Raw genomic sequence first — 19,574 nt, 5'->3', positions numbered from 1 at the left:
TTATATACTCCCTTGCTCCGTTTCTAATCGAACGATTAACATACTATTTAACATTAATTATTTAGGTTATAATCGACTGTGGGGGTTGAATTCGTTTAGTAGGTTAGTTTTAATTGTAAAGGTTGGGATTATAAACGTGTAGGGGAGGTAGGGTTAGATTACAAACTAGTGTGTACCTATTGTGGTGCGGTCTGTCCGGCGCCGAGTCCCCCTCGGAGCTCTGCCGCGAGTGCGCCGACGCGGCCGACACGGAGCTGCCGTAGCCGGATGCCTGCAAATTGTGGTGTAGCTGTTAGAATTATAGTGAATTTATTCATTTATTAGGTGAAGCAGTTGTAACTAATAAAATAAAATTGTGTAATTGTAGAAAATTGGTCAATTTTATAATTAACGAATTATACGAACCAATTTATATAATTATGATCAATGATCAATATGACACATCTGAAAATGATGTGATAAGTAACAAATTTTTGTATGTTGTTTTACATTTTATAGTTCAAATTTTCTCCAAATATTCTAGAGACACATTTCTAAACCTTATTCTCTAACATTCTATTACTCTCTCTTACACATATTTATTTGATTTGCCAACAGATGTACATCTTATATATTTATAATATATTTTGAGTATGTGACATAATTAGCATGCATTACTATGCATCTTACTAGACGTAGATCCAATTACAGGCAAATACAACATGCATTTTTGAGTTGTTTCAAATTATAGTTTCTAATCGTTTACTGTAATATCGACATATCATATATCGACACTTACCTTACTACTCATGTCCCCGGACGTGTTGGACGAGTTGCGCGAGTGTGTGTGCGGCTGCTGGCACTCTGCGCACGCGCCGACTGTGCCCGCTCCCCCCACTCCCCCCACCACGCCCATACCGCCCATTGATACTGTTAGACTCGCTGGAAACAACACGTTTATTGCATTCAAATCTATTGGACATCAATGATATTGAAGTTAGAAATAATATACATTTAATATTATGAAATTTGATACCCAATTTGACAATGTTTTAATCGTTAAAATAGGCTGAAGCATTTTTTCCCAGATTTCACAGATATGATATCATATCTTGTATGTACAAGATACCCTTTATGTTTTATGACACCTATCTATACAAACCAAATTAAACACGACATAGTACTTTTATAGAAAACATCAAAATAATTACATATACTTACTTGGACAGTCAGGCAGTGAAGGGGGCTCCTCGGTATCTGGCGAGGGGAGGTCGCAGGAGGGGAGCGACGATAGGGGTTGTGTGTGACCGCCCTCTGAAAATCAAATATAATTTATATTAATAACAATATAGGTAGTAAACTGATCTTGTCAAAATCCAGTAAAATGTTATCAGCAGTGCGGAATTTACACATTTAATTAGTATTGGGAATAATTTTAATAAAATTTGATCACAAAAATCTCCATTTGACTTCAAAAACTTTTGTAAAGAACTTTGCGCAGGTTTGTTGTGCTCTACCAATCTCTATCTTTGGTGCACGAAAAAGTAATTTTTGTTTGTTCGTCGTCGGCTATTGGTATGTTTCATATAGTTACCGTAGCTCTTCTTCTTGGTGAGCGAGCCGAAGCCCGAGCTGGCGGTGGAGGAGCCGCAGTCGTCGTCCGGCGCGGGCGCGCTCTCCGAGCCGCTGTCCGCCGCGCCGCCCGCGCTCTCCGCCGCGTCTTGCTTGCGCTCAGGTCTGAAACATGCGAATTTTTTTATTAAATTACCGTCCGAAATTTGATAGGACTCGAAACTTGTCCTTATAAAACGTTTATCACATTGTAGGTTAGCATAAATAAGTTTTAAAATAGTTGTTTCAAAAGGTATATTAATTCGGATTCCTCGAAAAAAAATGTATCGGGGTTACATCCGGAATTGTACCTATACGACACTATACTTTATGTGTTACAACAAAACAACACATTCTAATGCTTCGATTTCCATTCTATTCTCAACACTCACACTTTGAACAGCGGGTCGCCGGAGATCATGTTCATCTTGATACGTATCCTCAGCACGGAGTTGTCCGGCCGCCGCTTGTCGTACCCTTCGAGCAGGCAGCGGCGCACCGTCTCGCCGCTGCCGGCCAGCTCGGCGAGGTTCACGTCGCAGAAGCCCAGCTTCTGGTATGAACGGCCGCCTGGAAACAACGAAAAATATAATTAGCTTGGGAATCATACCATATACGAGACACTTAACACATACGAGAAACTTGTTATAGAAAAAGGGGCAACCGAGTATTAGTTTAGTTATATATAACTATAATCATATATGATTGATTTTGATATACATATATATGATTACTTATTTCAGTGTTCTTACCACGTATCGCAATGAAAAGTATATTATTGTTATAAGAGTAATTCGACGCACATTTGCCAAAGGTATGTTTGATCGCGATACGTGCGGTGGAACTCGAGTTTCAACCAATTATAAAAATCTCAGTTTTGAAGATGATATATTGTGTGATGTGATCATGTGATAAATAGCAGTACCTACGAACCAATTACATAAGTTTAAAATAGTTTAAAAATGTTCGGAATCAATAATACCAATTCATAGTGGGATCTTTTAAAAATACAAAAGCTCACACACACGCCAAACAAAAGGCACAAAGCGCACCCGTTGGTTCTCTTTGATATTTCCAATAAATAAACCGCACGATATCATAAAAGCGGGTATTTTTAATTTCCTCTCAATGCACGACGAACTCTCGTGAACACTCTGCATAAAAATAGCACCTCGGAATTCCTTTGATAATATTTCCCACCCATTTCCTTTCTGCACACGTATCGATATCAATAATACATTATTTGCAGGCAATTTTTATATTAAGAGAGAACGATGAATTTAGCTCAGAATAAAATCTATAAATAATAGGCTTAAGTTATATGCAATGTTTGGAATTATAAACTTGATATAGGTACATATTTTAGCCGTCAAATAATCTTGGCTCATCGCTAACACAGCATTTCCCATATTTATGTCAAACAAACTAAATAACAAACAACGTCTAATTCTAGGGAACAGTCACGTTAAAAACTACACTTATAATAAAGTAATAAACCATTACAAGAAACTATATTAATCATAACCTATAAATTAAAACTTATCATTAACACCCTCATCTTCGCTACATCAACCATCAAGTAGGCAAAGCCACAGGGCGTAACTAATAAACTAAACTGAATGGAGTGTCACCAGACACACATGTTTTAGTCGTTATTAACAGACAGTTAAGCAGAATTCGCGCGAGATCAAACAATTATTATACTGTTTCATTCAAATTTTATGCGAAACATATTGTGGTATATCGCTTTTTAATGTTTAGACATTTGTCAATGGCGCTGAAAATATATCGTTATTTATTTCATGCAAAAATTTATGAAATGTCCATTTGATCTAATATAAACACATGTATTTTATGTTTAACTGCCTATCAAGATGCAATGAAAATTATTATTTATTATAATGGAAATTGTTTCTATTAGACTACTTGCGATCATGTAGATGTGCGCATATAAGGTAAGTGTGTATCACTTTCATTTTTATAACGCAAGCAAAAAATAATACTAAAAACTGAAAGTTAGTCACATAATACTGTGCTAAAATTTTTGGTAATTTAAGCTACGAGACGTGCGGACGTGATCCGTCGTTAAAAATAATTATTCTAAACTTTTTACAAGCAAAATGCAACTTACAAATACGTATTTGAATCATTTTTAAGAAGAGATAAAATTCGATCATGAAGCAGAAATCGAACATAGCGTCATTATACTTTTCAAATTTTCTTAATGTTGTAAAAGTGAAGATTGTATTTAGTTATTGAACTATTATAAATTGGCATCTGTATCACCGCTATTTCTTTTAGCGGCAACTAGGTGACCAGACTTTTTTATCCCACAAACTTACCAGACAACGCAACTGCATCAACATGGCATGGCATTTCATTATGGTTTCATCCTTTCGTATTTTTTGTAGGTTTTGATACGTGCCAATATGTTAGTGCTGAATAAAGTCGATCTCTTCACTACTCCCTACCTAGAACCTAAGTACCTGATATAGTATATACTACACCATACCTTTGCACTCCTTGCGCACGGACACACGCAGCAGCGCCGGCTCGAGCACGCCCGTGTTCGCGTTCGCGCACATCTTGCACACGAACGAGAACTGCGCGTTCCACCGCACCGCGTGGTCACGGACCTCCTCCCTGGAACACGGAATTGAAACTGTTAGAAAGCGGTACATAGAATGGTCGATGTTGGAATTCGAAATTGGTAAACACTACAAGTAATAGGCAGTTGAAATGACGCTTCTAAAGAAGAGAATCAGCAGGATAAGATGGTTACTCTTTTGTCCGACCAACAATTTAGAAGACGATTATAAATATTCATTGGGGAGAATGCATATTGATTTCTCAAAAGATATTTTATTTCTAATTTTAATTTCCTAACATATTTGTTTCAAATAGCATCCCGTTGCGATGTTCAAACACTACAAATAACTTCAATCATTGTTATACCGGAATCATAACATTTTACCCACATGTACCAAAAACAATGTACCTACTAATCTTCTAAACATAATCCAGAATGCCTAACAAAACAATTCCGTGCCGTAGCTATATAAAATATTCTTGCGAACATTGCTCTATTTCGGGGGCACTTTATTGCCCCGTAAACTGGAGATCATTAACCCGTTCGCAATTCGCTCGGGGCATTCCTCGTAATGTAACCGACGCGCGTTTATGTAAATTTATGGCCAATTTATGGCTCGTAAATGACAATACTCATAACATATGTTATTGCAAACTCCTAGGAATACTAGTAAAACATATTGATGTTAGTCTACTACTAACAAATAAGACTGATTATAGTTACACTATATTCATAGGTATTGAGTTCTTATTAGAATTTATAATCATGGTCCCTATTTTGGACCAACTATTTCCTCGCATAAAATAATACAACAGTAACATAATTATATTAAATTTTTATTCCTTTAATAAGACATTGTTAAGTTAAAGGGCAAATAGAATATTTTAAACAGTTACTAACATAGCTAAAAAAATAGGCATCATTATTCATTAGTACAATGGAGATTTTCAACTGTGAGACGAGACACGGGTAATTTCTTACATTATCCTTAAACAATAGCATAAATACTTTACTAGTACATTTATAGAGCGTCTGAAGATAATAGAAAACGCTTTTTCCTCCCAACTATTTATAGTTTATTATTTATATTTAAATATTGTATCCATTGGTTTTTAGTTTTATTTACATTTAAATGTTGTGACCCAACCCGCATTAGGTTGTTGTGGTTTACAAAACCCTCACATTCGCATTTTTCGCAGTTTTAGTTCGAAACAAACATGGGCTGCTGTTGAAATTTACTTCTTTACTTCTATTTTTTACGTTACGTTTTACTTCTATTTTAAATAAAAGATAAAAATTAGAAGGATTTAGAAGATTTTTTTCGCAATGTGACGATATAATCAAGCACATTAATAGCCATCTGCAGGAATGTTTGACGTAGGTAAACTTTTAATTATAATCACAACATTAAGAAGATTCACAGCAAAAAAGTCTCTGACAAAAAACTACAGAAAGCGACGCGACGCGAAGCGAACGCGGGACTCTCACCTAATCTCAGTAACTTCAGAGCTTCACATTACACTTTGCAGTAAACACAAGATTTAATACGCGACGTTTATTTTTATAGTTCACTAGCTTACCGCCCGCGGCTTCGCCCGCTTGGTCTAAAACCTAATAAATTATATACTAAAACCTTACTCTTGAATCACTCTATCTATTAAAAAAAACCGCATCAAAATCCGTTGCGTAGTATTAAAGATTTAAGCATACAGAGGGACATAGGGAAATAGGGACAGAGAAAGCGACTTTGTTTTATACTATGTAGTGATTGTGCACTTCGGGGTCAAGTGGACGGGAGACATATTTACCTACCGAGAAGAGAGGGATGCTGTTAATATCAATGGAGATCTTTTATTTATATGATAAAGTTATTTCAATTTGAAGTGAAATGAAAATGCAAGAAATTGTAAGAGGTAATTAATGTAATACACAACTACACAACAATTGACCAAAATGATGCTAAAAAAGAAAACTGGTAGCTACTGCGACTGAAAACTGAAAATCATAAGGACCATGATCAACCCTAATGGTTGTATCTTTTTTGTGTGCTACAAATATAAATTACGAGTAATTTCAATAACTTTTGTTCTTAAAAATCTCTTATAAATAAAAATCAACATTTTAGTTCGAATTTACACGTGTCATATTTACTTATTAATTATATTTCATATTTGTTACTGAACTTGTAGTGATTCCGGAAGCCGTAATTGCAAAACCGTATCAAATCCGCAACTTCCGGTCGCCTGAAATCGATTTATATCCACATATAATAATATCTAAATATAAATAAAACATCAATCGTGCAGATCCAAAGGCATTGCTGAATACGAGGAAGTTTATTGACTAATCAATTCATTAGTTATTGCATTTAACATTATTATTTACTTATTTGTTATTTCATTATTTTTTATAAGATAGAGGCAAATAATACAATGCGAGGTAATCTTAACTTTTGGTATGAAGTAGAAATACTGTAATGTTTCTGTAGCTTACCGATTTTTCAAATACTTTCATCGATATAAGGTTTCATGTTATCACTTAATTGCGCGACGAAGCCCTGAGCGTCCATATAGCTAAAAACCGAAACATAATCACAATATATAAGGAATCAATTTACTCGTATACAAATGCTATAAAGGACCTGCATCAAATGTGCATAGATTATATTTAGGCGATAGTTGCGCATGAGTGCGCACCCTCACCCATACTGCGTAAAGGTGAGACGGGGTAAACTTCAGTCGGCTGGGTAACACAATACAATGCCCTTTTGCTAAATACAGAAAGGAAATCCTTTTAAAATTATTTATTTATTTATTTATGATAAGGTACCTTACAGCTAGTGATACAATTTTTGAGATGAATAAATACTAAGCTACGCCAATTAAAAGGTACACCAATTATAGGTAGTAAAAATAATATACGTATGTGAACAAAGACTAGTATAAGAATTTTACAAATGATAAGAGAAAATATTTTAATTTCATGTAGGTAAAGTAAGCATTGATCAAGCCCAATAAGTATTTATAAAGAAAGGAAATGTTTTAAATATCTACGAAAGAAAATGGTAACGGATTTTGTTCTTTCGAAGTGGTAAATGGTGGAACTATGTTAAGGTGCTTCTAGAAGAAATCTTATTGAATAAATAAATGTTTGAGTTTGAGGTGTCTAATGAAATGAAACATCAAGAGTTGACTGATTTTCAGTAAAATTACTTCAGCTATTTTCGCATAATTAGACAAAATAAATCCACTATCGATATTCACATTTACAAAAACTTTAATATCTATCGTAGTACCTACTATAAATTCGAAAGATTTGTTTATTAATTATGATAAGTCTAGTCTAGTATATAATATTAGTGTTATATCTTTCAACCTGTCCCCTCCAGGTTCCGCCTGGCTGATCACCCCACGCAGTCAGGTGCCACGCGCCGATCCTACGGGACCATTCATCAACCACACTTATGCACATTATTTAAGTATGTATGTAGGTTCGTTTTAATTATGATATGTAAAGGGGTCTGTGGTGTGTAAACAATGAATCAGCAATCAAATGTATAAGATATTTAAATAAAAAAAATGTTATATTTCAGTTTGGCTAGATATGGAAGCTTCGTAAAGATTAGGATTGAAATATTACTCGTGTTAGTTACAAATTGATGTATGGAGAAAAGGGTATTTTCACCCTGTTTCCTTATTTGTAAGTAGCTGATAAGAGCCTTCGTTGCTCGTTCAGTTATTTATAGCCCAAGTCGTGACTGATCCTGCTTACAAGTTACAAATCTCTTTTCATCGTATATCAAAGACTTTATGAGGTTTAAGATCTTAGAAATGTCTTATACCTACTGCAGATTTACTTCTTAAAACGCACCTGCTCGTTTGGAAGCATATGTTTTTGTAATACTTATTAAAACCAACACGCCCGCCCTTTAACAAAAACTCAATATATAATCAATACATTGGTGAAACGTGATCGAACCCGCGACCGTGAACACGCGAATCCACCACGTGTTCATAATCACCACTTAACGGCTATAATCGCAGCATTGCTTGTACTTAATTCGTATGTTTCACTTAATCGTACAGACGTTAAAAACAGTGTTATTATTATGTAGTTGATAAATGCAAGATAATACAGATATCAAAAATCCTTATTCCATCATCTTGTTTACGTGACATTACAGGATAATCCAGACTCTATCCATCAATAAAACAATAATCACTGCTTACCTGTAATAATTAAAAAAATAATAACTCTTAGCCATGGTAGTTAAGTACTTAAAACAAATGCTACTTAAGACATTTTGTAAAATCCTAACCTCCTTTGAACCAATATGCCTTTAAATCCCAAAACCTCCTTACCAATTAAGCTCAACCGTTGCATCTCCTACGAAACAAAGTACCATTCAAGATACTGCCAGCCACATATCGCCACAACGCTTGCCAATAGCGCCCATCAATCAAACTCGACAATAAATCCATTGTTCCTTACATAACATTACATAAGCCGAGAGGATATATCCACATCGCAACCATCTCGACTGGACGCGCGTTGCGTCACACTTGACGACGAAGCGACACCATTCTTCATTTTACGACGCACGTGGAGGCTGGATTAATGTAGCCAAACTTTAATCTTACCGAGAAATAATGGCCAAATATTTCTTCCGAATACTTGTCTTATAATAAATTTAGGGACGACTACGTGAGGAATTTATTAAGCTTCTAATATCATTCCAAGCAAGCATATTTTTATACGTAAGAAAAATAAAAGCAGAATATTCCGCACATAGCGCCGCACTTTAAATTCCTGGTCACATTTTCATAAACTAGATAAACGACAATAACCCAAAAGTTATATCTATATTTTACATATTAAACAGAATGAACCAATAAAAACCAGGCAAAACTACCTCCTGTCATTTATTCCCAATCTGAACGTCCCAGAGACCTACACAGACAATTCGCAGCGAACGCTGGCAGGAAGACTCGTCTCCAGCCCACTATAAAACTCATAAATCATCCGTACGATAAATCACAAAATAGTTTATCGTTTAAGGCCATTCGGCGCGCTAGATATAATGTGTTATTTATTGGATGTGTGCTCGAAATCAGATGGTATGATGTTGATTCATGATTTAAAACAGAAGTAACGGAAAAATTTAACGATCACATGTTTTATGTTTGTCAGGTAATCAGCATTAACCTTAAAGGATATACATAAAAGACCGCGTAAAGTTTTCAGGATGATACCTAAAGACTTTGCAATGACCCAATCATTCCTGTAATAGGATGATTACCTACAGACATAAAATCTAACACTCGTGATACAGAACTAGACATATCCATCCACCATTACCACTACAATCTCCCAACCGGTTCGTACTCCACAAGTACCGGTTCGTCCCTCGGCTGGAAGCAGAAATAGTTGCGTGACGTACAAGGTGTGTTGTTCAGCTAAACGGAGCAAGGTCGCAAGTGGTATCAGGTGTCGGGTGGCGGCAGATGGCCCTACGCGTTATTGTATGGATGCTCTTGATTTCCTAGTATTTTACGTTTGTGGATTACATGCTACTTTTGAATTGGTTTATTTTTGATCCTTGTATTTACGACAGTTTTGACTGTATTCTAAAACACTAATATTTATTTATTTATTTATTTTTATTTAAATAGGTACACATCACAGCTGACAATTTTGACTAATTATACACAAATTTAATCACATGTTGCGGTAAAATGCCACCCAAATTGTATGTACACAGCACAGTTAAAAAAAAATTATTAAAAATTACATTATTTAGCACAATTCATAGATCAAGTATAATATTTTTTTTTAAATACATATCATAAAATAAATTGAATCTAAATCATAGTACAGATAAATATCACATCACTATAGCTACAATACATTAAATTACATAAAATACAGTTAAATCAATAAATACCTATGTTACATTCAATCACATAAAATAAAATTCATAACATTCCATCACAGTATAACAATAAATTATGTCTAACAATCAGTAAAGTATCTAAGAACTATGGAAGTCAAAGATTAAATTATCAACAATTCATTCAAACAATTCATAGATCAAGTAAAATATTTCTTTTTAAAAAATACATGTCATTAAATACATTGAATCTAAATCATAGTACAAATAAATATCACATCAATATAGCTACAATACAATAAATCACATAAAATACAGTTAAATCAATAAATACCTACATTACATTCAATCACATAAAATAAAATTCATTACATTTCATCACAGTAGTTATAACAATAAATTATGTCTAATAAACAGTAAAGTATCTATGGAAGTTAAATTTTAAATTATCATAGAACTTGTAGATTAGACTTGAGCACGGTTTTGACCTGATTTTTAAATTTACCCAGTTTTGGATCAAATACGTCAAGTTCTGTGTTTGGCTTACGCGAAGTCAAATCATTATACAAGCGACACATACGGACCATGGGATTATAGAAAGAAGTATTATTTTTTAAAACATTTATGCAGAAGAGAGAAGGGTGTCTGGGATTAGGTTTTATGTTAAAATTAAGAAGTGAGAGCAGAGTTGGACAGTCAATATGAAAGTGTATAATATGATGAAGAAATATAAGATCCTGGTACTGTCGGCGCGTTGAAAGTTTCGTGACCTTAAACATCTCCAATTTATCTTCATAGGATATTTTTTCTCCTGCGTTAAATCTGTAGTTTACCAATCGAAGTGCTTTTTTCTGTACTATACGTTGACCCCGTAGAATGTAATAAATTAACTTTAAATTTGGTTAACTCTGCATTCGATTTCACCTAATTGAACAATTGCACGCCTCATAAGCGAAGCGTTGAGGTGGGTACTACTGTCACTTCGCGCAAAACATCTGATTTTTCAAACTTAAAATGTCTTTATGTATCATACATTGCACTTGTAAGATAATACATACACACACATATTAAGAAAAAACACTATTTTTAACATTCATGATATTTTTGATGTCATTTTTGTTATTTAAACTAGTTAAAAAACAGTTTAAAAAAGTTCTGTCTTGGACGTCCGTGTGTCTGTATGTGCGGATCCTTTTTCTTGTTAACACGATAGCGACCGAAATACTTTACTAATCGAGTCTTTTTTTTTCTCTTACGCTTGAGTATGCTCAGGAATAGAACCCTTTCATTTTTCAGGGTCTGATTCGATGTGGTTTAATTGTTATTAAATAAACAAAAATAATAATTAATAAATAATTATTTAAAAAAAATTATGAGGCGTGCACTTTTGGATTTTCCAAACTATTTCACATTTTACTTATAGTGAAAAAGACACAGGAAAAAGACAAACAAACAACTCGTAATATTCAATTTGTTTACAAATTAAGAAAATTTAAGTGCCCATTTCTAGCTAATCATCGAATAAGATTCTATGCTTCAATGTGGCAAATGCGCGCAAAAATCATATCAATATTCACTCTCCACCAACCGATCTTCAAAATATCGTTTCGCAGCATCCAATCTCATCTCAAAATGCACTCATACGTCCACAAGCGGAAGACATTGCGATATACGCTGCACACTTTCACGGCATTACGCAATACATCGTCTATTGCTCACCAGAATAATGCTCTAATCAAATTACCAACATTTCTGCTGTACGTCCGCTATTGCGAATTGATTATCAACAAAATTACTACACTGAAATCAATTGATTACAATTTAATTTATCTTTAACAACCTCATTTAATCGTCGTTATTTTTTTACAAACTCCTATCCTCCTATCCTAAATTTCACTTCAATCAATACGGATCGAAAAGTACTCAAATTTACTTCATCAGAGTCCTAATTAAGGTTTATTTAACTATTATAGACAAAGTTTTTCAACAATTTAACAAAAACCCATCTTTTAAAAATACTAAGTAATTTTTTATACAAGGATTTTGACAAAAAATACACCCAAATCCAAGTAAAAATTAACAACAACACTTAGTCATTAAACATTACAAAATATCCCTGAACGACTCCTACAAACATTAGCAATGGAGACGAAACGCACCCAAGCTCATCATTTGACCTTCACGGATTCCCTTGAACGTGGGCTTGGTGATTCACTGCTGACGAGGAGCCGCCTCTGTGTCTACCCACAGTGGAGGAATATTTGCAATCAATAGTTGATATGAAAAGCTATTGTATTAAAATTGAGTGGCCAATATTGCGAAAGTATGTCTTGATATCATCAAAGCGTCCTGGAAACGAGTGTGGCTTCAGTTTAAATGTTTCTTTTATAAATAGTAAATCGAGGAGCATTAAATTCGCGATGTCTATCTAGTCTATTTTGACATAAGATCGAAAAGAGTAGCCTGTTATGATATAATGTTTATCTCCTGTATGTTTTTGCACCCCATATTATCCTACCAATATATCAAAACCGGGGAACTTTTTAATAATTTTGAAATACTCAAGATCAGCATTTGTCAATTTTGTTACAAATAACTCTAATTAAAAATAAGCATACATTCTTCAAATACTTCTGAAATAACTCTAGAGCCTTAAATAAGGCCTTGCAAAAAATGGTCAAAACATCCAACAAAAAACGTGCGTCGATTAACCATCAGCTCGTGATCTCGGCGCGTAATTTCGCGAAGGTCGCTCTTCACACGACGCGCATGTAAAGTGGACGACCGAGCCCATCCAAAGTTTTCGCACTTAAATTACGTGTTACAATCGTGTTCCTTTAAAGCACGACGGTGTTTAATATTGTTATTCGTGTTGCTATTATAAAGCAATCAAAATAAACCAGACACTATTAAATGGCTAGTGTCTGTCGGTTGTTTTTTTTTTACGTGTATTTAAACTCACATCCCCTCCCTTCCATACATTCATGCCACTTTTGCCATAAATATAACAACTCTATTCCATGTTGTATTTGAATTTCTGTAGCATTGTCACTAGACAACCCGAATTACAACAGCAGAACATATCACACCACATGTTACACCTAAATCATCCACCACCAAAATCACCATAGCACAATCACATCACATTGAGCCTCATCTGAGAATTCCGGAAGACCAGGACGCGGATGTGAGACCGCCACCAATACCCGCTCCCAGAACCAGTCCAGCAACTCACTGCGTAATTAGATACGGAAGTTGACACGAGTAATCGATATTAGATGGATATACATACGTGCTAGGTTATGTATAATTTCTTGGTAATCTTGCTCTGTTTGCTCTCGTGAGACATCGGAATTCAATATTGGAAGTACTGTCAAGATCTTAGCAAACATATTTTACGATTCCCGAATTCTGTACAGCAGTTTCTTCCGCTATATCATTAAAGCTACCATATATGTAGTAGTGCTGATGGATAGATTGCGAATATGCTGAATCAACGTTACTTAATACTAATAGACATATGAAATTAATAATCTTCGAGCTTCATCAACAGGAAAGGGAAGGAATAAGGAAGCTAGCACCTCGTGCTCCTGATCTGGTAACTATAACAAATTTGGCGCAATGGTACCAGGAATACATACATACGCGGATGTAGATACGCACAAATAGTTTTATAGTTATGGGTAATGCGAGCACGGGCTTCCTTATTACCAGCCCTCATTACTGTGGCAATTACACTAGACCATAGGTATAGTGGTAAATGGTATTACACACATACATATTTCAAAAATGTCATTGCATAAAAATATATTATCATTCAAATTATTTAGATCCTCTTTCTTAGGCCACTATAACCTATTTTTGAGCTTTATTTAAATGACGAATTCTATAAAGATTTTCCATTAAATAAATCAAATTCCCAAGTCTCGGAGGTAAACTTAATCTTTTCAATACCGATCCAAGCCTAAGCAGGCTCGCGTGACGTCATCGGAAGTAGGAAATAAATGCATGGCTTCACACTATGTAGACCCGATTTCACAAAGTAATCGACGTTTATAACATAATCGACGTTTATTATGAAGTATCTACGTCTCATACAATATCCGGATAGCTAGCGGAGTCAAACACACGATTATTACTGATTAAAATTAAAACAATACAGTTTAAAGAATTTAAAGGCAGAGAAAGAGAAGAGGAGATTTTAGGACATATCGTACCTACATTCCTTTACAGAACACAATAGTAAATATGAGATCGATAAAATAAGAGTTATTTAATCAAGTTTAGCTGTGAATTGAGAAGTTCGTCTTTGTATCTGTTCTAAATATAAGTTATAAGTCCCACACAACGCTCTAAAAGCACAGTTCTTCCAATAAAAACTAGACAATGAATAAATCTTAACATATTATCTCGCAAATATAACAATAACAAAAAACAACGGAACTCACGCCCAAACACACTCATCCCTGCTCAAGTCAGTATCATCAACCTCTGAACAATCGTCTCAAAATTTTAATACAACAATGTCTCACAACCAATACCATTAACTAGACATACAGTTAATAACCAAGGTAAATACCACCAACTAAAAGGACCCTGTTCACAATGGGCAGCGTTGGGCAAGTAGAGGCAATCACGAAGAGGGGCTTAAGGTCTGTGATCGGCCATCATTGTTGATGTCTATTTATAATGGCCGTAAAGGCGGCAAACATGGACATTCATTTGTTGGGCCAACGCTGCACATTGTAAAGAAGGCCCATCATATGGACATACTAACGGTGTAACGCAAGGACGCCAAACCGGACCGGTCGCGGGTGTCGTCAGCGATCCGAAATATGACGATTCGAGTGGTGAAAGGTGTTTCTGTAGTTGAAGCTTATTAACAAGCTGTATTGCTGTATATTAATAAGCTGTGTGTATCGATTAATGAGATGAGTCTATATATAGCTGGATTATACATAATGTATTACGACATAGATGGTGGTCTTCTCTAGCTCATTACGTGAATCGTGCGATTATACAGTTATCTCTGGTTTTTTTTAATCCATTAAAGATTGGACTCTCTCAGGACTCATACATCAATTTATCAAACGTTTGTTATTTTGTCATCAATAGGATATTTTAGACAATCAATCATTTTACCCCAAATATAAATGGAAGCAGAGCGAAGTCAGCTAACTGTTGACCTACAGTAAAATATAAGGCAATGAGCGTAGGTGAAAAACTATTACAATAGGTCATTAAATATACCAGTTTACATCCAATAGTTTACACTTAAAAACTTCGAAACCGAAAACAGACTTTGAAGAGGAAACGCTAACGGCATGAATAAGGTCAAATTCCACTAGTTTGGTAGGAAAATATGTATGCATAAATTCAAGCATGCTATTTTGTGGACATGGTAAGTACGTATTCATTCATTTATTGTAAATACACTGGCATTTATATAGTTGTTTAACCACATTATAATTACATTACCATTCTTCGTTCATAGTTGTTTCAACATTTTAGAAAATTTTAAATCTTTAAATGTAATCGTAAAAATTCTGTTCAGTAAAATAATTACTGAGGAGAAAGTAAAATTTTCAACAAATGAAATAGCAAAAACTATTTCTGGAAACACGTAAATGACGAAAACATGACATGACGTAACAACCAACGTATTACAATCCACATCTCACAAACCACCCATCCCATACCACGAGATGAGACAAGGCAAAAAATAAAAATGACGATACGCTCGCGCTGCAACCGCTTTATAAATAAACATTACATTTTCGCTAGAAACTGCTAAACGCTAACGCCAGCGCTGAGCGTGTTGCTGACGTAGCATGCAGTCACCGCTCGCTGAGATCACGAGATGCCGTCACTGCATTGGGGATTCCCGTGCGCTTTCGCACCTGATTGTTATAAGGGTTTTCTTGCAAGTGTATAAGAGCTTTGTGATGTTCTGGCTATCCTGACGTAAGAGGGAGGTAAGACTTCAATAATACACTTTTTATCTACTGCCTACCTTATTTGGATGCAGGGAGGAAAAGAGACGTGCAAACGAAAATTTATATTAAACTCTGTCCATCTGCTTCGGAAACCATTTGATTGATGGATTTGGTGTGAAATGAATTCGCAATTCAAATTGTGATGTATTTGAATGAGATAATACAAAACGACCATCACAGTCTTCTAGAGATCGTTACCTAACGATAAAGTCACCTTTTGCAAATGTTTCAATGTTGTTGTTTGCCTTTCATGTTTTATTTTTAACGCAATAAAGAAATTATACCATTCGACAAATTAACACTAAATAAATTCATCAATGCATTGCACGCGCCACCGTCTAAATTCAACGCAAGGACGAACCGTTTGAGCCGCGGAATGTTCTCGTTATAATTCAAATAAAACTAATTGTTCGTGTTCCCGCGCTTATCGAAAACGTCCAATTTAGGAAGTGATCGTGACGCATACCTACGAATATACTTAAATAGGAAATAGCAACGGCGCGTCTTTCCAAACTATACAAGGCCAGTACGCAACGATGTGAAACTAATCACGTATAAATTGGAAATAACTTTTTTACAAAGTTCTTCCAATCTATACAACAGTAGTACGCAAATACGCGCGTATACTTTGTAGTGAAGTAAGTAAGAATAGCGCTCCAAAACATACAGCACCAGTACGCATGCGGACTAATCGTGTATGTTTCGGAGCAAGCGCGGCGTCTTTCCATTGCTCGCGTTTATATTATTGTATTGCTGTTTTGAAATCTATTATTAAAATGCATGTGTATTGTGTATAATATAATGTTGCGAACTGATCGTATATTTTTTGTATCGAGGATGCTTGTGTCTTCGTTCCCGACTATACTGCACGACTTACAATTGACAATAGTGCTAAAATGTAAGAATCTAATAGGTAAGTCCAGAAGAAGACGTTTGCGAGGCGACGGAGCCCCGCTTCGTGGGGCTCCTATTTTTGTGTAGTTAAAAAAAAAACACGAACCTAACCTAACCCATAGGTAACATCTGTTACCTATTTATTTTTCTAAGCTTAGTTACCTAATAATATTAATATTATTCCATATTTTACTGAATCAATCGAGAAGAATAAAAGTAGATAGATATAGCTGTACAAGTCTTTGATTGCCTATATATTTATTATTTCGCTCAAGCGTAAGTGGTGTAGTAGCTATATTTAGTTATACATATTTTGCGTACTGATCGTGTATAGTTTGGAACGTAGAAGTAAGCATCCGCGTTACAAAGTATACACGATCAGTACGCAAAATTCGTGTATATATTGTAATAACAAACTTAAAAACAGCATTACAAAGTATACATGAGCAGTTTCCTATGGTTGCGTTCTGGCTATGTATAGTTTGGAAATACGCAGCAACGGCTTGTAATTATGTTTGAATGTTTGCTACCTAATCATTAGCTGAACATACTGTAGGAATTTAAAATTCGGAAATTGCAACAGCTAATACTGTTTGGAATATGAACGTAGAATACTCAGCGTATTAATGTAATACCTCAGGTAATACCATCATAGAGCTTTTCCAAGTAATCATAGAGTAACAAGGCTTCACGAGGTCCTTTCAGTGTTAATTCTAAAAACAGAGTACGGTCTTGAAAATATAGTCAAATCCATCCTACCTAATTTCGTATATCCAAATAACATGCAAAAACTATCATTAGTATATTTTCGTCGCTGAAGACGACTCATTACTAAAGTATAGCGAGTGGGCGAGCGACGAATTTGAGCAAAGTCAACTGGCGTGACCCCTGCGAGACGGCAGTCAATTTATTATGATTTACACGATTTTTCAACCTGGTGTTAAGGTTATTAATAGTTTCGCATAGAACACTGTGGGTACCAATTGTTTTTAAACTACATAACATGTAATAGTATCACATCACGATTAAAATATGATTTGTATTGTGTTGTAAGCTAGCACGCAATAAATACTAGTTTCAAAAACTGGTATCATCTCTATCGGATCGAAGAAAAAAAGGCTGTATCGCCGTTGCCCATTATCAACTTTGTCGTTGTTAATAATGAAGTAAAGATATACCGCAAAAACAAGAGTGGAAAACAAGCAATAGGTACCTATACCTAGCAAAAACCCTGTAAATAAAAAAAAATCTTGCTCCATTCAAGCACTTATGCAAACAATTATATAATGCTGATAACAACAGCCCATCCATAACAGAAAATCTACCACACGCGTAAAAGCAAAAACAGCCTACCCATATTACGCAGCACCATTGATAAGAATTATCAGAGCACGTGCCAAGAAATCGCAAGGTCGAGTCGGAGCCTGAACTTCCGCGTTCTCGAGCCACTACTGGTGATGCTAATTGAGCTTTGGGTGATCGAGACCTTCAAGTGGATAGGATGCGAATGTTTATAGGTACCTGGGCCTGTTTTGCCAGATGGCTAGTTAGTTGAAGAATGACTACCATGTACCAAATTGTGATTGTAACGGTGTATTATTCTGTTGTACCTAACCTGGGTTGCTAACACGCGTGTGTACTATGCAATAGGATGATTATAATAATAAAAAATAGTTAAGAAATCTTACATTGTTGCAGGCTTTAGTAAGTATTCGACTTTTAATGTGTGCACAAATAGCACACATTAAAACATCTTTGTTTATAAATAGAAAAACTTCTTATACCTTTAAACTTATACATCTAACGGTTATGACTTCGTGAGTTTTTACACCTGCCATTAAGTTTCTCAGAGCCTCGCGCCACCTGCCGTTGACAAGTTTTAATTAATAAAGTATTTCAATTACGTTAATCGAGAACTATTACTTGAAAATTTTAATATCGCAAAGTATACTATAAATGGAGCAAAAAATGTATGCTTCGCGAATTCATACCATCTTTGGTGTATGTTTTTGCCAATTGAACATTGATTTTGAACACGTTCCAATACTGCTTCTATCTGTTATTATTTATGGCTGTATAAGAATTCAAGTTCCGTATATGTTTGTGTCAGATTCTCTAGAATTTAAGATAATTGGTTTGTTTTGACCTAGAATATGTATGGAATATGTAATATGAATTCTTGTGTCTCCATAAGACCAACAATTGCAATGTAGGTCCCGTTCTCAGTGAAAATTTGACTATTTTCCTGGTTTCCGGAATGGTTCAACCCTAAGAAGTAATATTAAGAGATTACATAAAGAAGTCAGCGACTAGCCAAACGAACCGAGAACTGCATTATCTTGTAAGTACTTAAAACTTAAGTGAGGTAATGAGGAGACAAGGGGACGAAATCATAATAGCATTAGTCTCCCCTTTATTGGATTAACGGCGCAGGGAAGAGAACCTAGACAGAAACGTGGAGAATCTAGTCGATCTGTCACGTGTATGCCTATGGGCAATTTAAAAGCCTACGTAATGAGAGCTTCTAATTGAAATTGGCATTTCTAGAAATTTTCAAATTCTAATTGTATCCGAAAGGATTGAATTCAGTAGTCGTACTAAATTGCTCTCATTA

At 35.1% G+C, this 19,574-nt stretch overlaps 1 protein-coding gene across 4 annotated transcripts in view; it reads right to left on the bottom strand.

The window, feature by feature from the left end:
* LOC149909287 (uncharacterized) overlaps positions 1-19,574 on the bottom strand; it is an 81,084-nt gene that overhangs the window by 4,835 nt on the left and 56,675 nt on the right. For all 4 annotated transcript variants that reach the window (XM_090119029.1, XM_090119023.1, XM_090119008.1 and 1 more), the window contains exons 3-8: positions 4,103-4,233; positions 1,983-2,160; positions 1,574-1,716; positions 1,201-1,293; positions 779-921; positions 177-271 (exon numbers count right to left, since the gene is read on the bottom strand). In XM_090119029.1, the coding sequence (XP_089975155.1) occupies positions 177-271; positions 779-921; positions 1,201-1,293; positions 1,574-1,716; positions 1,983-2,160; positions 4,103-4,233 (783 nt within the window). The remainder of the gene's footprint in view (positions 1-176; positions 272-778; positions 922-1,200; positions 1,294-1,573; positions 1,717-1,982; positions 2,161-4,102; positions 4,234-19,574) is intronic.

The sequence above is a fragment of the Colias eurytheme genome, chromosome 3 (assembly GCF_061535395.1).
Source record: "Colias eurytheme isolate Ceu_HAF_F1 chromosome 3, ilColEury1 Martin Lab GWU primary, whole genome shotgun sequence".
NCBI classification, from domain to species: Eukaryota; Metazoa; Arthropoda; class Insecta; order Lepidoptera; family Pieridae; genus Colias; species Colias eurytheme.
Note: the sequence above shows the minus strand (reverse complement) of the source record. Positions and strands in the feature narration are given on the sequence as shown.